Here is a 22,184-nt window from a genome sequence, read left to right as displayed (position 1 = left end):
GACACGTTACAACATGCACAAGCACACATGAGCCTGAGCTAAAGAGAAGAGGAATAACAACCATAAATTGCATGTTTATTAAGCAGATTATTCATGTTTGTGCCGTGCTCGAGGATTACATTATGACTGTGTAGCCACATTGGGATGCACCTGCGAACTATTCTAAATTCTGGTACTTCCTAAGGGATCACAGAAAAAGTAAGCTTCTTAAAAGTATCTCTCGAACACAGGCGGCGCTGACAGAATAAAAACTGGATTTCTCTCAGGCCATATATCTGGAATATATATCAGAACATCCTGCTGCTCAGGATCAGTGTGCAGCTTTATCTGATGTTGGTGAATCCTCCAAAGAATGTCACGTATGATCTGAATACAGCTGCGTGATATAACATCAGTCTGACGCTGCAGTACGGTGAGCAAGCAGAGCCTGCCTTTTAGCAAATGATGAATTTGGACAGAATGGCACAGACTCTTCATTTATTTACCTGTCAAACCGGAATAAATACCTGTAGCTAAATGTCACTCCCCGTGGTCCAACTGTGATTAATCATCCCATTCCTATAAAACAAGAATCAACACAGGAAACATTCCCCGCTGTGTTTTTGATGGAGAAACAGTGTGCTCCTCTATCCCCAAGCTCTAATAAACACAGGGCTTTGGCTGTAGAGTTCAGTATGTCACTCCAGCCTCTCTCTCTTTGCCCCAGGGTCAGTATTTTGCTTCCTCTCTCTCTCTCTTTCCCTCTGTCAGTTTCTCTTGGTAGTCTGGTTAGAGTAGCTGGTCAGGCCACAGTAAGGCCCAATTCCAAACCCTCCCCTACACCCTCTCCCTACCCACTTCCACTCCATTTGCACGTTCCCGTGGAGGGTCCGACATCCCAAACCAATTAGCAGGGAGTGGAAGCGGGTTATAAAACCCTCCAACAGCGAGCTGAATCGATGCCGACTTAACCAGCCGCCCTTACTGACGACGAGCAACGCCGTTTTGTGTTTGTCATGGAACACACTCCAATGTAAGTTCAGTGCGACTACAGGTACAAACATTAACTCATAAACTTGCCTTTATATTTCAATTCAATTCAAATCAAACTTTATTGCAGACTCAAGGTCCAGATAAGAAAAAAGAAAAAACAACAACAATACATTACATATAATATTGATGCACTCCACCTTAAAGAAGGGTGCTTCACTCAGTCACGGAGTGGGAGGGTGTATAGGGACCGGATTGGGATTGGGCCTATAGTCACTGCTGCTGAATTATGGGAATATTTCCCCTCTCATCCCATCATTCACGAGAGGACCTCGGGATCACGTTGCCTTGAGCAGGTGGAAGGCCTCAAGCATGAATGCTGTCTACAGGGTAAAGCCTATAGTGTATATATATAATAACACATACCTGAAGAGTAGAAGCTTTTCCTCTTCTACCATCAAAGATTATGTCTGGCTTCAGCTTCTTGTCCAAAGTCAAGTAATGTCCAGGCATTTCCTCAGTCTGAGTGCGAGTTGGCACAGAGTGCTGTAGTGAAGTGAGGATGTCTAAATAAAGGTGATAGTGCCCTCATGTGGTTTTCTAAATCCTTGCAGTACTGGGGATAATCCTCTAATCCAGTCTTCTCTATGTTAATCCTTTTTTCTTTTTTTTTTGCATTGAATAAAACGGTAAAGTTTTCATATATTCTCACAAGTGGAAGTAATGCGCTCATGTTGTATAATTCAGTCTTCATAAATTCTGCAAGATTTAGTCTTTGCGCTGAGAGTTAATGTCTATACATGTACAGTAAAGACTAAAGTGCAAGTATTAATTTAAACATTTACTCTAGAGTTGCAACAATTAATCGATTATTTGTCAACTATTAAATTAATCGGCAACTATTTTGATGATCGATTAGTCACTTTGAGTCATTTTTTAAGAAAAAAAAGGTCAAATTTCTCTGATCCAGCTTCTTCAATGTGAATATTTTCTGGTTTCTTTACTCCTCAATGACAGTAAACTGAATATCTGAATAACTGAAAGACATTTGAGAACGTCATCTTGGGCTTTGGGAAACACTGATCGACATTTTTTAACATTTTCTGACATTCTATAGACCAAACAACTAATTGAGAAAATAATCAACAGATTAATCAACAATGAAAATAATCGTTAGTTGCAGCCCTAATTTACTCTAATTTCAGCATAACAAATATGTAACATGAGGGAATTTATACATTTACAAATGATTTGTAGAATATAATTTTAATGTCTTGTTGGTATTGTAGTGGGAAAATAGTTTAATAGAACACAATATTGTTGTATTATTCAGCATTTGTAAACATTTACTTAGCAATGACCAAGCAAACTCTATCCGCTGCTGCAGGATGCAGTTGAGACCTCTGGAAAAAGTGACTTTGTGAACCTTGAGTTAACATTGTTCTGTCAGAATAATGGCTGCAACTACCGATTATTTTCATTATTGATTCATCTGTTGATTATTTTCTCAATTAATCAATTAGTTGTTTGGGCTAAAGAATGTCAGAAAATGGTGAAAAATGTTGACCATTGTTTCCCAAGATGACGTCCTCAAATGTCTTGTTTTGTCCACAACTCAAAGATATTCAGTTTACTATCATAGAGGAGTAAAGAAACCAGAAAATATTCACATTTAAGAAGCTGGATCAGAACATTTTGACTTTGATTAATCAATGAATCGTTGCAGCTCTCCTCAGAATTACTTATATTATATACTTGATATCTGATATCTCTGATATGAGACTACCTGTAGTCAGCAGGTTGTCTTAGTTCATCATAAATACTAGAAAAACAGGGATTATTCTGGGATTAAATACCCATAAAGCCAAAACTTGTTGCTTTTACTCTTCACTTTTTGTACGGAATTACTTATTTAAATGCTTGATACCTTTATTTCATTGCAGTTCTTTGCGGCCTGGTTTCATTATTGCTTTGCCATCAGCACAAATCTCCTCAGTGATAACGTTTAATGAGTTTCATATGTAAATCAGTTTTTTATTATTTCATATTTTGATGTAGTGCATCTGTGATTAATGCTCCCATCATCATCATCATGACAAGATGGGCAGCCATACCGTAGCAGCCACCTTGGTGACCTCTGCAGTGATTTATGAGTGTCATATGTCACTGAGGTGAATGTTTTATTTACCCTACGTGACTCGTGTGATTGAGTTATGATAATCACAATGTCAATATGAGGCAGACTGTGAGTAAATCAGAATAGAGACCCTTATTATCGTTATTATTCTGGTTTCTGGGTCATTGTGTGATCAGTCCAGGAATGTGCTTTATCAGGATAACGTGCTAATCTTACCTAAAGCTATATAGTCAGACCTCTAATTAAAAAGTAATGACTGAATGATTGCTATTGGAGGGTGAAGACAGACATAAGAGCACAGACCACTGTACTGTTCATTATGAGGAAGCCAGAAGTTACTTATAAGCTGGCATGCCGACTATAAGCACCTAAAGTTGATGATGGGAAGATGGATGGGTGAATTAAATAAAATTTAAAAAAAAAGCCCAAGCCAGCAGCTTTAATAACCCAAACAATTATTCTACTTGTTCGTGGATGGTAATAAATATAGCAGGCTGTGAGTATCACCCTCTAGGCATCAGCGTTTAAGGTTAAGGAAGCCCCCAGTAGAGTAATTGAGAAAGCATATTAATCTGCGGTGCTGACATTTCAGTGTCAGGATGCATGGAGGGGGTTTTCAAATAGGCTCCCATGTCACATTAGTCATGGATAACTTCTAGTGCTGGCATTGGCTGCATGTGTGCTGTATATATGTGTGCACCCTTCTGCAGAAACAAAGGATCAATGGTGCGGAACTATTATAATCAATTTTATTATCTCATGTAATCTGTAGCTCTACTATGCACATGTTGTAATGGTGTTTATTGAGTGCCTGGGAGACCTTGGATTATTTTAATCCCACAACGGGCTCACAGCTTCATCTGCAGTTCTATTTTAAAGGCCAAAGAGAAGCAACTGGTTTTGCACACAAAATCATGAGTTTTCAAATCGTAGACTTCCTGTTCTTCATTGTATATTCATTCATGCCGTTACAATGCAGTGTTTTTGGTTTTGGATAATACCTTCCTCAGTGTGTCTCTTTTCAACATGTAGGTGTGATTAAAGCAAGTTTGTTTGTATCGCACCTTTCAACAAAAGAAGCAAAGTGCTTTACATAAGAGATAAAAGGGAGACATGACAATACAAGACATGATCGAAGACAATATAAAAAAGACAGGATTTTAAAAGAGTAAGCTGAAATATAAGATAAAATAGAATAAAACTGATTAAGGGGAGACACCTCAGGTAAATAGGGTAAAAGATATAATAGATATCACCATGAAACTTCCCCAGTTGATTACTCACATTAAGACAATTATTTTTTATATTACAAGTTTTCGGAAATGTTATGTTTAAATATGCAAATGAGGCATTATCTAATCCTAACTTTTGGTGAGTGTAGAAGAAATCTATACACACAAATAGACAAAGTTGTAAGATAAACGCCTAAGTGTGTATTTTGGAATTTTTTCTTCCTACTAGTCTGACGAGAAGAGATGATATGGAAGTAAAATCGCCCAAAATCTCAATATTGACCAGTGCATGAAAAATTTGTTTTTTGCCTGGGGTGTCTCCCCTTAAACAGGAGACTACAGATCACAGCCACAGCGCAGACAGATCAGGCGTATACAATTAAAACACATCAAACACTGTCATAGAAATAGTTCACATAGAGCAGATTTCAAAGGAAAAGGTGTGGCAGTGCATGTACAATATACAAGAAAGATGTTAAAAGTAATAATCCGCAAAGAAAAAAAACAGGGAGAAAGTCCCAACCAGCTATAATAAATAAAAAAGCTCCAGGAAATAAAATTACTTCTCCACCTCCTACACCCATTTCACTGCCATATAGCTAGAATGACTCCATACACACGTTTGATCAAATGAATGTGACACACAGGATATAAACCAGAAGCGGCTCTCTGTTTCAGACTCCATGTTTTGATATATTGATTTAATTAACAGTTGGATGTATAGTGCCCACACGGCTTCTAATGCACCATAAATCCAGGAGGAATAAAGCAGCAGTATCAAGGCATGCATTAAGGGGGAAAGCAGTGAAATTTATGGATATTGCTGTGGTAATATCGAAGAAGCATGAGTGACAAGACTGTGTTTTGCATTTAAAAGAGTCGACTATCTTCGTTTTGCACGTCTGTGTGTTCAGAGCTTCCATCCTTTTTGTCTAAAGAATTCACTTTGAGGTATGACATTTTCAAAAAGGTCAGAAAGTGAACTTCTCTTTCCTCTCTCTTTGTGTGTGTGTGTGTGTGTGTAGACATGTTTATGCACATCCATGTTTTCCCAGCATGCATATAAAGTCAATAACCTGCCGTCTGTGACACAGCAGCATCCTGGAGGAATTGTGGCCTGGCAATCTGCTGCTGTTAACATTTCTCATATGGGGCCTCTGAGATCCACATCCCTTGTTGTTGTTGTTCTCTTAATATCTGGATTTATGATCCCAAGCACTCAGCGTTACAGACACGTACAGTGGATATCAGTGTCCTGGCAGCATGAAGTGAGAAAGTAGTCAACACAGCAACGCAGAAGTGTTTCATATTGAATTAGGTCATGATGTCAGACACTTTTATGTTCCTTAAACCCACAAATCCAATAACTGAAGAGAGTTTCCTCGATGTTGAAAACAGTGAACCGCACTCGCTGGCTTCACTAGTAACATTTTCCCCCAGGGAGGATCTCTGTTTGTGTTGTGAGTTGTGACAGTTCATTGTGCATTGTGTTGATATTACAGTAAACATACACTGTATGTGTTTTTTTAGCCGTGTTAGCAGCGTGGCTCTATGGAGGTCAATGTCAGTCTGTCGGTTGGTCCACCACTTTGATCCAGATTGAAATATCTGAACAACTATTGGATGGATTGCCATGAAATATTGTACAGATAGTACAGATATTGATGGTCCCCAGAAGATGAATCATACTGACTCTGGTGATCCCCTAACTTTTAATTTAGCGCCACCTTTAGGTTAACATTTTAGTTTTTTAATGGAAGTATGGAAGTTTGGAAGTTCAACAACTATTACATGGATTGGCATAACATTTAGTACACATATTCCCAATCCCCAGAGGATGAATTCTAATGACTTTGCTGACTTTTCCGTGAAGTGTCACAAGCAGGTCAAAGTTTTCACTTATTGGACGACCCAACAGCCAATGGTTAGGGTGCATACTACATGGGTGCAAATGCCGTGAGCAGCAAGTCCCTGGTTTGATTCCCGACTGGCCGGATAGTTCGCTGCATGTCATTCCCCTATTCTCTTTCGCTGATGGCTTATAGCCAAAACGCATTGTTGTTTTTTTTGTAAAATGTCTTCACAACTATGGACTCCAATGGAATTTGGTATACACACCCTTAACTTTTCATCAATTGCTACCATAAGGTCAGAATTAAAAAGTTCTTTGGTTTATGGTTCTTTCCATGCCAGAGAAGGCTGCTGCTGCCTACTTGCCAAAGCAGAAGTTTGGGTTGGGAGCATGATAATAGAGGCAATGGAGGATTTTCGAATGTTCTTTATCGAGTTCTAGAAAACCATTCAGTGTCCCAGAAGGCGAAGTCAGGACATTTCTCAGTGTGCCTTTGCAGATACAAGGAAATGCTGACAATCAACTGGGGAAATAGTAGTTGGAAGGTGTAAGAAGCAGTTTGAGAAAGAAACCCCTGCAGACACATCATTTATTCAGGAGAGAAAAGGAAGAAAATATTGAAGTCTGAGAACATTTTCTTGGCAGAGGTTGCTGAGATAGTTAGAAAACACATTAATGTCAAGGCAGTGGACATAGATGAAATCTGTCTGGATAATGGATCAGCTTCACTGTATTGGTAGATGCTGGAAGCAGAACATTTTGGGGATTGTGACCTCAGACGGAGCGCAGACAACTCCCTGAACGCCTGTGACAAGGTGCTGGAAAGGAAACTGACTGACTGTCAAATGGATTTAAAAGTAACAATGCAGACTCCTGTTGGTTTGCGAAGCAGATGCGACATTTTTTTGACCCTCTCACAGATTGTTGAAAGGTTTGGAGTCTGCTAATCCTGACTGCATGTGGTTTTGTGGATTAGGAAAAGGTCACTGGCCAGGTTTCACAACGTATCATCGCAGGAGGTGCTGTGGGAGTCTGGGCTGCCAGAGCTGCAGCAGCAAGCTGTTCAGGCATTGCAGACTCTGAGAGGAGACCTTTATAATGATCAGATTTGTTAAAGGGGGCATTGGACTCTCTGGCAAGGCCGCCTCCCTTCTGTGTGGGATTTTCATAGCTTGCTCATTAAGGCAGGAGGTCTGGAGAGTGTTTAGTTCAGTTACAGGAGGGTGAAATCTGCAGTTTGTAGGAATTATTGTCCTTTTACGGTTATCAGATGCTGAGTGTGATGGATCTCTAAGTTTGAAGTAATGACTGTTAAGAAAAGATATGGACTATCATATCCAGCTGAGGGAAGAAGCGTCCAGTTTTTTGGGATTATGCTTTGGAGTAAGGCTAAAATCAAACTCTTGTGAGTTCAACCAAAGAAATACTTAGTCGGCTAACACTCATACGATTTTGTTGATTGATTAGTTGATTTAATCGACAGATCTGTAAAACTGAGTTTCTCCACAAAGAACCACACAAAAGCACCTCTTTAAATCTTGTGTTTACCAGAGATGTGCTCGAAAGTTTCTTGGAATTAAATCATTCAGCATGAAAACGCATAAAAAATTACTAATCAACAAGAGAAATTTTAGTCAAATAAGACCAAAACGACCAATTAGCCAACTAATCGACTAATAGGGTGTAGCCCTACAAGGAATAGTCAAATTATCCCCTGTAAAACCACAACACTTTCCAGTCTTTAAGCTAAGCTAAGCTCACCGGCTGCTGGCTGTAGCTTCACATTTAACAGACAAATACGGCAATGGTATTAATCTTCTCAATCAAATGTTGAAATATTCCTTTAAGAAAGATACACCATATATATGTTTTCCCCATAGACTGTATATAAGAAGTGGACGTAGTCACCGTGACGTCACCCATTGGTTTATGGACTGCCGTTTTGAAGCCTTGAGTTCAGCATTTTGGACGTCGCCATCTTGTTTTATTGCAACCAGAAGTGACATCGCTGAATAAGACATTTTCAGGCGTCGAAAAAAGGTTATAATTAACTTTCATGAAATGAAAACACACTGTGAAAGGGTTAAAGTTCTATGACGTAAACACGGACAACTCCCAGATCGGACAACGCCGTGGTAGCAAACCTGTCAATCACACGGTAGCCATGCCCTAAAGCATCCCTGCTTTATGGTCTAGTTGACTCTAAATGGGACCATAATTTACTAAATGAACATCATGCTGTATTGAAAAAGACTTGAAACTAGCGATTGAGACCATAAACTCATGTTTACAATGTTTACTGAGGTAATAAATCAATTGAGAAGTAGGCTCATTTTCTCATTGACTTCTATACAATCAGACTTCTTTTTGCAACCAGAGGAGTCGCCCCCTGCTGGCTGTCAGAAAGAATGCAAGATTAAGGCATTTCAGCATTGGCTTCACTTTTCAGATCCCGGAGTTGCCCGCTGGTTTTCCCTCCCTTCTGCACACGCAAACAATGTGAATGCATTGGATTTGTTTTGTATGTGGGAGGCTACAAGTTTGTACCAGCACATTAATATGATTGATGGTTTTGTATGTTAGTCAGTATCTTCAACAGCAGTCTGATCAGTGGCTACAGTCCTCTTATGTGTCTCTGTAACAACACAACGTGCCATCCATGTATTTTCATGATGGGACCGAAGCTCGTGGGAGCTCACATAATGGCTCCAACTGCACAGTGAATGATGAAGCCCATTTTTCATAAAGCCATGATTGATCAACCACTAAATGGGAAAAGGCAGCTGCAATAACAACACGAGAGGATAACGTGTAGGATGAGTGGACATGCAATGCTACACTTTTTATATCGTGTGCAAAGTATTCACCAAGCTGTCAGATAATGAAAAGATGATAAAGTAGCAGCTCGTGGTGGTAAATGGTTTCGTATCTGAGCTGTGAAGGACAACAAATGGTGCGTGTGGTATGAACAGAACACGACCTTGGAATTCAACACTCATTTATTTGACCCGTGTGTACATTCTCCGCATCTCAACCAGACCCACAGACTCATGTGATTGAACTGCTGATTCAAAAAGGTACAAGACAAAAAGCAGGAGACCGGGGAATTCAGCATGTCCAAACAATAAGCTGCATACCTTTTGTATGTGGTAGATGTTGTTTGAAATATCCGCCTCATTCTCATTCGTAAGAGGATTCCTTCTTCTTCCTTTCTTGTGTCTTATTATTCCCTATACATGAGTAAGATCCTGCACTGAAGCCTGCACACAGGCCACGTCTCAAGCCAAAGAGAGGGACAGGACAGGAAGCTCAGATGCTTACATAACAGCCTTATTGAGGGGGTCGGTATTTGACATGTCACGTAGCAATGTCCTCCATTAGCCTCCCTCTCTAACCCCCGTACACAACCCCTGCTCCCACATGTATCAGGTTGGCCGGGTCGCATTTTGGCCTCCAGTGAAGTTTCTGCCGGGCTACTACAGTATGTTTGTCTGGTGGGGACACTTGACTTGAATGTTCAGACCAGTGGTATGTAAACTGATTTCTGTCTGGATAAATATTTAGATGTCTCCCCACTACCCGTTTTTTTCCCCCCCTCTGAGTTAAATCTAACAGGTAGTGTCGGCCTTATATTTAATCACCCGACAAGCCCGGGTTCAAAGGGGCGCTCGCTGCCATTTGATGTAAGCCAATGATGTGTGGTTCGCCTCTAAGTCTGGGTGAGATTGAAAAACGATAAGGAGGCTATTAAAGACCTTCCTCCAAGAGGGAGAAACCCCAGTGTCTCAGGGCTTCTTGGCCGCCGGTAGCAGCAGCCTTGTCGACCCCGCTCGGCTGTATTTATAGAGCACTGTGGATGAGTCATTTGGCCGAGAGCCCACTCTTTCGTTCACCAGATTTACAGGTCCCCACTTTGGGGAGGGCTGCTTGATTTACGAGGCACCCCCTACCCCCTCCACCACCACCACCACCACCAGCTCCCACCCCACCCCTCTCACTTCCCTCAGAGACCATCTTGCCTTCGGCTTGCTGTCTCATTCGGCGGGGTCTCTCCTTTGCACTTCTTTCGTGTGTAGAAATATGCTTCCTCTGCTCTTTCAGCTCCTTTGACAGAAAGTATGTGCAGAGGAAAGGCTTCCTGAGAGGCAGACAGACCAGCCTTAGCCTGACCTTGCCTAAGTGCAGCTGACTGGTGCGTCACGTTGACCAGCCTTTTGACTTAACCAAAATGAAGTTTTAGGCAAAAAAGAGTTATATGAGGTGGAGGAAAGCAAGCGGCAAAGGAAGGAGGAGGAGGGGGAGAGTGGGGAGGACAGTAGTAAGTGGTAGTGTGGTTTTAGCAGAAACAGATGGAGATAAATCTACCTGTGGCACCGAACAAGAACAGATGAAGAGGTGGCACTGTGAGGCCGGCGGTCAGCAGCGACAGCGTGGCTTTTGCTCCCTCGACCTCCAGCTGAGAAGAGGGCACGTCTTCCTCTGCACCCCATGGATCTTAACTCCAACCCAGGTCTGTCTCTTTACATAACAGTAATGAATACTAACACGTTTGCGTCTGGTGTGGAGCGATTCATCACGATGGCAGTGATATTATTAGACTTTGCACTGTTTTAAGTTTCAGTTCGGAACGGGCGGAAGGATTTCTCAGATAGCTTTACTTGTCTTAAACTTAAGACACAAAGATACTTTGCAGAGCTGCAAATTACTCTCTGTCTCTCATTGAGAAGGTGTCTTTTCCATATGTTGTCCATCCATCATGTCAGCAGATGGCTGTTTTACAAGTTACAGTTCATAGCTTGTGTTTATTGCAGCTGTGATTTCAGATGAGCAGTTTATGATGCTTCTTGCACTCCTGATTTTCCTGCCGCGGAGGTGACATCGCTGCAGGTTTCTTTTTATTTGTCTACTATACCAACATCTGCAAACATGCTCTGTGAATTATATTATTTCTTACAAAATGTTTAATTTCATATGCAGTAATGATTTTTTTATGCTCTGTGGCATTGTATCGACAGGATGCAAATGACCATCATTCTCCTTCATGCTAAACATCTCATTCATTCATTTTCAAAACATTACACTTGTATTGTTTCTTATAACAATGTCAGACTCACAATGGACAGCTTTTTTTTAAAGTATCAAAATTGATGCAGCAGAACCAGAGATATCGTACCTTATTGATTCCACAAATTCTTCTTCCTTTTCAAAACGTGGTGCTTGCATTACCCACAATGCAACTCAACCGGCAACAGTTCAGTCAGAGATTCGGATGTGTTATGTTAGTAGTGGCTAATGTAGCCTCGAGTCGCTAGCCACGAGCAGAGATGAGGAGCGGGCTACAGTGGTCTGATGAACTCACTTCTTTCTAACTCTTCAGTTCCAACCGATGCTAATCCCTCAAGAGTCGCAAAAGGCTTTATACTAGGGCTGTCAATAGATTAAAATAGTTAATTGCGATTAATCGCACATTTTTTTATCTGTTCAAAATGTACCTTAAAGGGAGAATTGTATTTAAATATGTGTGTCAGTGTGTCAGTGTGCTGACTTGACCCAAACTGCATGTGATTATCATAAAGTGGGCATGTCTGTAAAGGGGAGACTCGTGGGTACCCACAGAACCCATTTTCATTCACATATCTTGAGGTCAGAGGTCAAGGGACCCCTTTGAAAATGCCCATGCCAGTTTAGCTCAAGTTTGGAGCGTTATTTAGACTCCTTTGCAACAAGCTAATATGACTTGGGTACATGCCATGGTACCACTGGATTCCTTTTATAGTTTAATATGATGCCATATTGATATTTTCTTACTTCCCTAATGATAATCGACGTCCAAATCAGTATTTGAATAGCACATGAAATAAAGAATAGTAATCCCACATCATTCATTACATTAATTATTCTGGTACCAATGGATTCCTTATGTTTTCTAGTTTTATATGATACAAGTATCTTCACTCTAGCTTTAAAACTGAGCCCGTTACAACCTACAAATCGCAAGTTGCGTTAATCTGTTAAAGAAATCAGTGACGTTAAAACGGTTTTGTCTTTGATGTCTAAAATCGACAGAGTTCCCCTTTAACACCTTTCCAGTATTCCAATGACTGTTGAATGAGTAATTATAAAAGCAGCAATCCATATCTTTCCACGTTTCCCAGGTATAGCAAAGATGATGGAGCATTTTATGTTGTGCTTGTTAAATAATTTCACCTCATTGTTGGTATGTGGTGAAAATAACCATTCGGGTAATGTGATTGCAACTATTTTCTGAAATGAAAGGCTGTCAGCCATGTAGACATTTCTCATTAGCATTAGTACAGAGACAGTACATTACATATTTCAACCTTAACAAAAGGAAGATTAAATGCAAAGTTTAGCAATTCCTACAATAACTTGTAAGTATCAAGCAATACTGACACCACTGAAATGATGTGAATAGGATTTAACCATCTGAGCCATTAGAAGAACTTGTATAATAACATAAGCTTTTAAACCATATATGTAGTTTAAATGCCACCCAGGTGTGGTCGTACTAGATATGTAGCTTTAAAAAAAATCTTGCCAGAGGAAGGGAAATCATACTAAGCAAAAAAACATTCTCATAGCTGGGTCGAATTTCACTTTGCTTGGCTGCTCGAGGCAGATAACAGAACACGCTCCTGAATTCATGGCTCCCAGCCCGCCTGTAAATCCATCCTGGTTAGGACGTTCACATGCAAACATATGGGAGAAAGAAGAAATACTGTTAAAGTAAAATGTCAAGAGCAGAAATGAGATTTCAAGAGTTTGGATGATGAAGGTGAGGAGGAAAGAGAAAAGAGGTGTTTTATATGTTTGAGATGTTAAAACTCCAAAAACAAAATTATGAAAACAGTTTTTTGTTTTAAATGATAAGCTAAGCATTTCATTTTTTTAACATGAATACTGTACACTGTATCAGTCATAAATCAGATCCCCTCAGCAATCTGCTCAACTCTCCTATTGTTAAGACTTAAGTTGTCACATCCAGTTACGGATCACTCTTGACTGTATTTGAATACTAGCCTGCATAAAAGCAGCCTATGTGATCTGCTGGTTGAATTCAACACATCTCTCTCTCACTGCTTGCCTGTGGGGGCAGCAAGTAATGATACTGATGATTGTGATGACTAAAGCGGAAGTCATACACTGTATCAGTGATGCTAATTCAGATTTTTTTTAACCGATATCTGACCCTCGTTAACCGGAGCGACTGTAGTTAATGACAGCTTTATTTAAGCTTCATAGCACAGGTCTGAATCATGAGAACTCACCGAACAACATCAGCAAACAGTTCAGCAAACGCACAAAGAGCCAACCTCATCGTCAGCATTTCTCTGTCTCTCCACTTAGATCACCACCAATCTTTTTTCTCTGACCCAGCTCGCCTGCACTGCAGCCCTCTCAGGCCGACAGCGCTTTGGCCAGCTTTGTCAGAGAAAACAACGAGGATGTGGAGCGGCAACGCAGACAGGACTGCTGCGATGGCCAAAATGAAAACACGCTTATCTTGCCGAAGCTGATGGATGCCGTCTATCGGCTGTATAAATAAATGGGCGGCGAGTCAACAGGAGGTTTTTATATGTGTGCAGGAACACACATTGTAAACATCTGGCACAGACCGACACAAGAATGAGTTTATTACACAGTGACACAGATGCTTCTGCTCTGGGAATGTAGTCGCGATTTTTGACACCAAAAAAGGTGTAATTTATATTCCACCTCGTCAGTCACTAAGTAGAAATATGAAGTGGTGGGAAAGGCAGGGTAATGATTGATGAATGTCTTCTATCTCCGCTTTCTATCAATAATAATGTTCACATCTGACAGGCCCTTCAATCTCCTAAAGCAATCAAGCAAATGAAAATGTTGAGTAATGCTTCTATGACACAGTGAGTTCATTTTGAAATGACCTCAGGTGAATGAAAATCACAAGAAGCATTTTTCTTAAGACTCAGCTGTCAGATTTTTGTGTTGCATCTCTCTGGTCAAAGATCTTCAGCATATCCAGCCAGACTCCAGCTTTTTTCTGTTTCCTTTTTGATCCTCCTTTGTTGCTAGTTGTCTTTTGTTCTCATGGGGGGAGACAGAATAAGTAAGTAGCCACACAATAAACCAGAAGTGAGGTTTCTATAACCCTGTCTGAAAAGTTCAAACGGCTCTCCCGAAGGCCAGGCTGACTCAACCTACCAATTATGGCTGTGGGGAGTGCAGGTGTGCATCTGCCCTGAAGCCCTCATCAGCTCTGAAAGGTGATATTAGAAGGTATTAGTGAGCAGAGCAACAGGTAATTTGTCAAGTCCACTCCTTGGTTCGTTCTCTGGCCTGGATAAAGGGAGGTTCAGTCCCTTCGCAGAGCGCCAGGATGTTTGTCTACATCTATTCCTTCCAAGTCATTAAGATGAAAGCTGTAATATCTACAATAAAGCAGCAGATTGAGGGGAATCACGTATTATCCTGCAAAATAGGGTATCAATTGTAACTAATAGATTTCACCATGAAACTTCCCCAGTTGATAACTTACATTAAAAAACAAGTTTTCTGAAATGTTATGTTTAAATATGCATATGAGGCATCATCTAATGCTAACTTTTGGTGAATTTAGGAGGAATCTACAGACGCAAATAGACAAAGTGTAATTATGTTGGATGTTTTCATTCCACTAGTCTGAAAGAAGACATGTTATGGAAGCAAAATAGCCCAAAATCTCAAAATTGACCAGTGCATGAATGTTTTTGCCTGTAGTGTCTTGCCTTAAAGGACCAGTGTGTAGCATTTAGGGGGATCTATTTGCAGAAATGGAATATAATAGCAATAAGTATGTTTTCATTAGTGTACAATCATCTGTATATATGAATCGTGTTTTTATTACTTTAGAATGAGTCGTTTATATCTGCATAGGGAGCGGGTTCTCTCCACGAAGTCTGCCATATTGCACCGCCGCCACTCTCTCTCTTGCTTCACGACTCACTTCACACGCACACACACACTCAGCAGCACTGGCTCTGCTCCAAATGACCTACGCTACTCTTACATCAACTGGTTCTAGATAGGGCCATTCGCGTTTTCGCGTCGGCCACCGTAGTTCTCCTACACACTTGGCGCTTGGCTCCTTTAAATCTCCCCCTTTGCATAGTGAAATATTGTCCTACAGAAAATCATTTTAGGAGTAGCATCTGTGTGTGTATATGTGTGTTTGTGTGTGAGCCTTAGCACTGACAACATCCGTCCAATATCCAACAAACATCGTGGAGGGATCATTCGTTTCGGGGTCGCAGAGTACACAGCAAATATGAATTCCTGGCATGCACGCCACACACCGATTTACAGTCTCACGGCCATAAGTGCATGATATATACACTTGTCCGATATGTGATCTGTCATAGTGAGATATGTTTACATAACCGTAAGGATGCCAACACGTTTCACACAGACACACAACATCACATGCATGTTACAGAGCACACACACACAGTGCAGAGAAACACACAGTATAACTGTTTGTTCTCTGACAATATGGTGATGAAACCAGGCTAAAGGTGCATTCAGAACTGGTGCCAGGTTGACTTTAGAGAGCTCTCCTGCAGAGCCACTCGAGGTTTTCCTCTTGGATCTGTATGCAGTGCGCCTTTCCAGAAGCTTCCTCTGAAGTATCAGTCTGCTTGTATCACTGATGTTATGTTTCAGCCTCCCGGCATTGCGTGCAAGTGTTCAAGTGACAACAGCTGCCAGCCCTCACCTAAACTCAACACTCCTCACATTTTAATGGGATATTAATCCCCCAGTCAGTAGTCACCCAAGCTACCGGTGGTCTCAATTATTTACTCCTAAGGATTTTGGCATTTAACAAACCTCAAAGTCTTGCCGTGCATAGTTTACATATGTTTGGGATTAATCTCACGCTATAATGTGAGTCACGATAGAAATGAATAGTTTGAACAGAATGTTTGTGGTTTCATGCCAATTGCCGATATCTGCTATAAATGTCAATTGTGATTTATATTCACAATAGTCAGTTTTGGCTGTTAACTCTTTAAAGGAAGAGTGTGCAACATTTCGGGGGATCTATTAACAGAAATGGAATATAATATTATATAACTATGTTTTCATTCGTGTATAATCACCTGATTTTTACGTTACATGAAGGCCACCGTAGTTCTCCGACGCGCTTGTGAAACTGTGCTAACGTGAGCCGCCGAGTGCAAAACCGTGCTACCGCCAGCCGCCGTCTGACTTTGTTGCTCCTAAAGTAGTGTTATTATGGAAAGGATGACCTCTGAGTGAGGTGAACAGCTTCACCACGGTTTTGCACTCAGCAGCTCACGTTACCACAGTCTTGGAAAGGGAGGAGTGAGCGGAGGGGTACTCACTTGGTTGCAATCTGCAACCACACCATTAGATGCCGCCAAATCCTACACACTGTACCTTGAAAACCAAGTCAAATATTAATCAATTAACCATTCCAAGGTTTGTTATTCTTCTTCTTAACATTACATTTATTACAAATCACAAATACTTGACACTCCTTATAGCCATTTTCCAAAGCAAACATAATTTATTTTAGGTTGTTTGATTCAGCCCTGAAGGCTGCCATTGGTTTCCATTTCAGTGAAGTGCAAACACCAACTTTAGGAGACTCAGAACTTTCCTAAGATATTCTTTTCTTTGATTAATCAGTTTGAGTAAAAGAAAAAAGAGTAAAAATTCTCTGATTCCAGCGTCTTAAATGTGAATATTTTGTGGTTTCTTTACTCCTCTATGACAGTAAACTGAATATCTTTGAGTTGTGAACAAAACAAGACATTTGAGGATGTCATCTTGGGCTTTGGGAAACACTGATTGACATTTTTTTCAGTTACATTGAAAAAAGAAGAAGATATTGTTAGAAAATGCTGTATTTGTAGTAAATGTAGTGAAACAGACTAAGGCAGGTACAATCCCTCAAAATGCACCAGCAGACACTTAACTCACTTTTCCATCTGTATTAGTCTCCAGTCTTTATAATTATTACGCCAACTTATGTTCCAATACAAGCTCTGGACTTTAAGTCTAGTCTGAGCCGTGTTTCCTAAAGTTGAAATTGATTCCCCTTACATAATGGTATATTTACAGCAGCCTTGGCAGGACACACAGACACAGCTCTTTATTTAGTTGGCATGAAATCAGAATGGAGACACTCTGCGTTTTGACAGCCAACCTGAACGGACTGACCCCCCGACTGTCCTCAAGACAACTCATTAAATCTCTGTTCACTCAACAGCCAGGTATCATGTTGGCCTTTCAGCACCAAAGAATACAGAGAATTTAGAGTTGATGCGGCCATTATTCCCCATTTTGTTGGTGCCATGATTACCTTCTTCCCTACGGGCGCCCGTAGAGGGACAGTAGAGCCAAACAACCCTTGTCCCCTTTGACCTCCCCACTCCTATTCACTTTGTTACTCATTCGGCATCAGATGGTAATGGATAGCCGTAGTAACTCTATGGAGTCTGTGTTCTCCACCAGACAATGTCTTTGGGGAGGCTAATGTTGTGGTGTCTGCCTTCAGATTATGTCGATTGACAGGCGAGGACCACCGTGACACCAGGAAGAGAATTAGCCATCGATACCTTACTGGGGGTCAGGTGGAACAGGACACCCATTACAGATACATGGGAAGATAATAGCTGCGGAGAGAGAAGCTGTACACCAACAGTCTGCCAGCATTTTTATATCATTATCAACCATCATTATATGATGGTGTATATTGTCATTGCAACTAATTACCTGGCTGTAGAGTGAAGCAGATAATGTTTAGTGTTTTTGCTGAATTGATCATTTGATAATCAAAATAGTTGCCTAAACTAATTTCCTGTCTATCAACCAGTTGATCAATCAAATAATCATTGACTAAGCTGTTTATTATTATTTGACTACTTGAATAATCGTTTAGACCATTAAATGTCAGAAATATTAAAAAAATGTAGAGCTGCAACAATTAATCGATTAATTGTCAACTATTCAATTAGTCTCCAACTATTTTTGATAATCGATTTGAGTCATTTTTTAAGAAAAATTCTCCAATTCCAGCTTCTTAAATGTGAATATTTTGTGTTTTTTTTACTCCTCTATGACAGTAAACTGAATATCTTTGAGTTGTGGCCAAAACAAGACATTTGAGGGCGTCATCTTGGGCTTTGGGAAACACTTATCGACACTTTTCACCATTTTCTGACATTTTATAGACCAAAGAACTAATCGATTAATCGAGAAAATAATCAACAGATTAATCGACAATGAAAATAATCTTCAGATGCAGCCCTAGAAAAATGCCTTTTCAGCTTTTTGCTTGTCATTTTCATACAAATGGGCTGTGTCATTACTTTAAGTTTGTATACGTTGGTTTTACTATATTTCAAGATAATACTAAAAAGTTAAAGTAACATAGTTTCCATGTGATAATATTAATAATAGTAGTAATAATGCTGTATATAGGCTCTCACTCCCACATGCAAAAGTCAATATTATGACATTATTATGCTCTAAACAGTTTGTGGTTGAAGATGCTAACAAAGCATTGCAGTGTGAATGGGACATCCAATGTTTGCTCATGGGGGTCATGCCCTGGGTCAAACCAGTGGCCTTCTTAAACCTATTGTTCTCATTACAGTGCTTAAGAGAAGTATGCAAGCGTGTGTGTGTGTGTGTGTGTGTGTGTATACTCCCCAACCCCCTCTTCAAACCTTCAAACCTCCCTCCCTTTCTCTTTCACACCCTCTCAGCTGTGCTCACTCACTCATTCTGAGCCAGGCCAAAAAAACTGGCAGAGCAGCTCCTCCGTCAGGAACTCCCGTCCTCAAGTTAACCCAGGCGGCCGGGACTTTGCAGCCCACTCAGGGAGCTCCTTTTCTGGATTGTGGAGGAGACATGGAGATGGTTCATCAGGGAATTCATAGTTTACCACAGTATGGATTATGTGATTTACTATCCTCACATCAAGGTAACAATAATACGTGTTATTTGACTATATCGAGCCTTTTGATTACTTTCTATCTCTCCACTACTGCACTGACGTCACAACTACAGACTTCTTTGTTGCAACAGCTGCATTTAGCGGAGGGATTAGATCATGAGGGGTGATATCACTCATGAATGAAACAGATTTAGGAAACAGCCGTAGTTTGTGTTTCCACTTTTAATCCTTGTAGTCATTCCGCATGAATGAACCGAAATTTTTGCATGTGACTTCCCGTTTCTCCTGGAGGTATTTATGATGTGTGGACTTCTGAGAAGTCTATCATTAGACCCAATATTGAATCTAAACTTGCCTCCGCTTGCATGCAAACAAGAAGCCTCTTGCAGACAAGAGAGAACAGACAGTGATGAAGTCATGTAATCTCCATCCGTACACACACACTCACACTGGGAGAATCATGACACATATTTTTGTCATTTAAAGCTAAACAAGGTAGTTACAGTGTCGGCATTGTTTTCTGGGCCAGCAGCAGCAGCTGTTTCCTTCACTTGGCAAGCAGCACAATCAAAGTCTGGAAGAACTTAACATTTTCACAAGTCTCCCACAAAATGTATTCCTCCTTTGAGGACGCTGAATATTTTTAGGGTGATTTCTTGCCAAAATTAAAACAAATTGACAATTTTTTTTATTGTTAGACCGTTGCAATGAGGTGAACATAAGGTTTATCACATTGTTGGACTGCTAGACTGCTTTTAACATAAGAGACACCCTATTTCTTAAGGGTTCAGTTGTATACTCTGCAATGTATTGTACTGTATCTAGATCATTTTAACAACATGACATTCTTTTTGAAAATGGCCACATTAAAGGAATAGTTGTTTTTTTTTGGAAAACTTGCTTATTCACTTTCTGGCTAAAAGTAAGATGAGAAAATCAACATCATTTTCATATCTGGTCGTTAAATAAGCTACAGAACAAAAGACAGTTATCTTAGCTTAGCTTAGCATAAAGACTGTGGGCAGGGGGAAACAGATAGCCTGACTCTGATATATTGTCAATCCGTACAAAAACAGAGATGTAAAGTCAACATTGTGTAAGTTTTAGGGCTGTCAAAGTTAACGTGATAATAATGTGTAACACAAATTCGTTTTAACGGCACTAATTTCTTTAACGCATTAACGCAATCGATCTTTCAGAGGTTGGGCTGCAGTTTGCCGTGTTATGATTTGAGCATATTTTTTATGCTAAATGCAGTACCTGCAAGACAGTATTTGTAATTGTTTTGTGTGGTTAATTAATTTCCAATAATAAATATATACATACATTTGCATAAAGCAGCATATTTGTCCACTCCCATGTTGATAAGAGTATTAAATACTTGACAAATCTCCCTTTAAAGTACATTTTGAACAGATAAAAAATGGGCGATTAATTGGGATTCAATATTTTAATCGATTGACAGCCCTAGTAGTTTTAAAGTTTTGAAATTTCCTATATTGTTTTAATTTACTTTTCTATCTTAGTTTACTTATTTTACTAAATTTATCTTACTCGTATTGCTATTTTTTTTGCACTTGTGTTAATATTACTTCTTGTACACTTCATATTTATAACTCTGTTGTGTTTTGTTATTATTTTGTTGTTGTAATTTTGAGCAGTCAATTTCTTTCGGGATTAATAAAGTTCTGTCTTATCTTATCTTTTACAAAGTTTTATGTGCCACACAATTTCTTTGTGCCAAACTAAGCTAAGCTAACCGTCTCTTGGCTGTAGTTTCATTATTTAACCAGAATAGTGTCAATCTTCTCGTCTAACTCAAGGTCAAGAAAGAGTATTTCCCTACTATTCCTTTAAGCAAAAAGACAAGAGTCTAAGCAATGCACACAGTTTGCATGTTCATATTCATGTAAGATTTGATAGTACTATACTGTAGTAGTCTGTGAGCGTTCTGCATAGTGCTAGCATCCTGTGGCGGTGACAGTAGATGGTAAAAGATTATTACTGTCACAAAAGGACACCATTTATTCTGTGATTCCTACTATAATGCAGCTCTCTACATGTTGTAGAATGGATGTTGTTTTTACAGGACTTCTTTACAGAGGTACGGGTCAGACTGAAGTGTATCGGGGCTCCAGGTATTTGTGAGCAATTACAGCACAGTGGGATCCTTTGTTGTCTCCCACCTGTTTTTGAGCCATTAGTTAAAGACTAGTCTGCAGCTGGGTTCGGCCACTTATTAAGGCCGGTGGTCAGAGCTGGAATGAACAGTTGTTAGCTGTTTGAACCCAACTTGGATAGTAATTATGACACACAGAGAGGGCAGCTATAAGTAATGGAAAAGATAGAGATAATTTAATATGATGCATTGTTGTCAGTGACGTGTGAGGACATGAAATTAGTCAGAGGTAATGGAATAAAATAAGACGTAGCGTTTCATTTTAACAATGTCGTTCCTTTGTTTAAAGCTGTATTCAGTTTGGAGGTTGATTTTATTAATTACAGTTGAAACATGAAAGGTTGTTCTCTTTTCCTGAACTTTTTTTCATGAGGTGCCAGTCTCAAGGTGAATAAGAAATCCTTCTTTAATTCAAGCTGTGCTCTGAAGCACCCGTCTGCACGCCTCCGTAAAGCTGACAATCGTTCACCGCTGAGTTTATAAAAGTTTGGAGCGGTGTGCTGAAGCGCAGCGAATCGGGGGAATTGTGACAGCTGTCACGGTTGTCTCTTCAGGTACAGCCGTGCTATAAGTGAAGATCCTCGGCTGTCTCTGGCGGGGAACTCCTGCTGGGGGAACGGTCTCATTTAAGAAGCAGTGATGTCGGCTGTTTTCTGAGATACAGCGCCAGTCACAGACAATTGTGTGCTGGAGAATAATACCTGTAGGCAGCTTCACACAGCCAGTAACGAATCTGTCAAATGGGAGCCTTCAGGAGTTTTATTTAGTGGACAGATGTGGAGAATCTACCTACAGGCGACAGGATATTTGAGCTAAATGCTTTTATCTTTCTGGATCTTGACAGCTGT

At 40.1% G+C, this 22,184-nt stretch overlaps 1 protein-coding gene across 4 annotated transcripts in view; it reads left to right on the top strand.

The window, feature by feature from the left end:
• arhgap24 (Rho GTPase activating protein 24) overlaps positions 1 to 22,184 on the top strand; it is a 78,180-nt gene that overhangs the window by 35,739 nt on the left and 20,257 nt on the right. The window contains exon 1 of one of the 4 annotated variants that reach the window (XM_037753003.1): positions 10,215 to 10,700. The exons of 2 other annotated variants lie outside the window; for them this stretch is intronic. In XM_037753003.1, the coding sequence (XP_037608931.1) occupies positions 10,679 to 10,700 (22 nt within the window). In that variant the 5' untranslated portion in view covers positions 10,215 to 10,678. Of the gene's footprint in view, positions 1 to 10,214; positions 10,701 to 18,995; positions 19,185 to 22,184 lie in introns of those variants that run through there. One more of the 4 variants, XM_037753002.1, reaches the window with a different exon arrangement.

The sequence above is a fragment of the Sebastes umbrosus genome, chromosome 19, assembly GCF_015220745.1.
Source record: "Sebastes umbrosus isolate fSebUmb1 chromosome 19, fSebUmb1.pri, whole genome shotgun sequence".
Lineage (NCBI taxonomy): Eukaryota > Metazoa > Chordata > Actinopteri > Perciformes > Sebastidae > Sebastes > Sebastes umbrosus.
The sequence above is the reverse complement of the archived record's forward strand: the minus strand, read 5'-3'. Positions and strand labels throughout refer to the sequence as shown.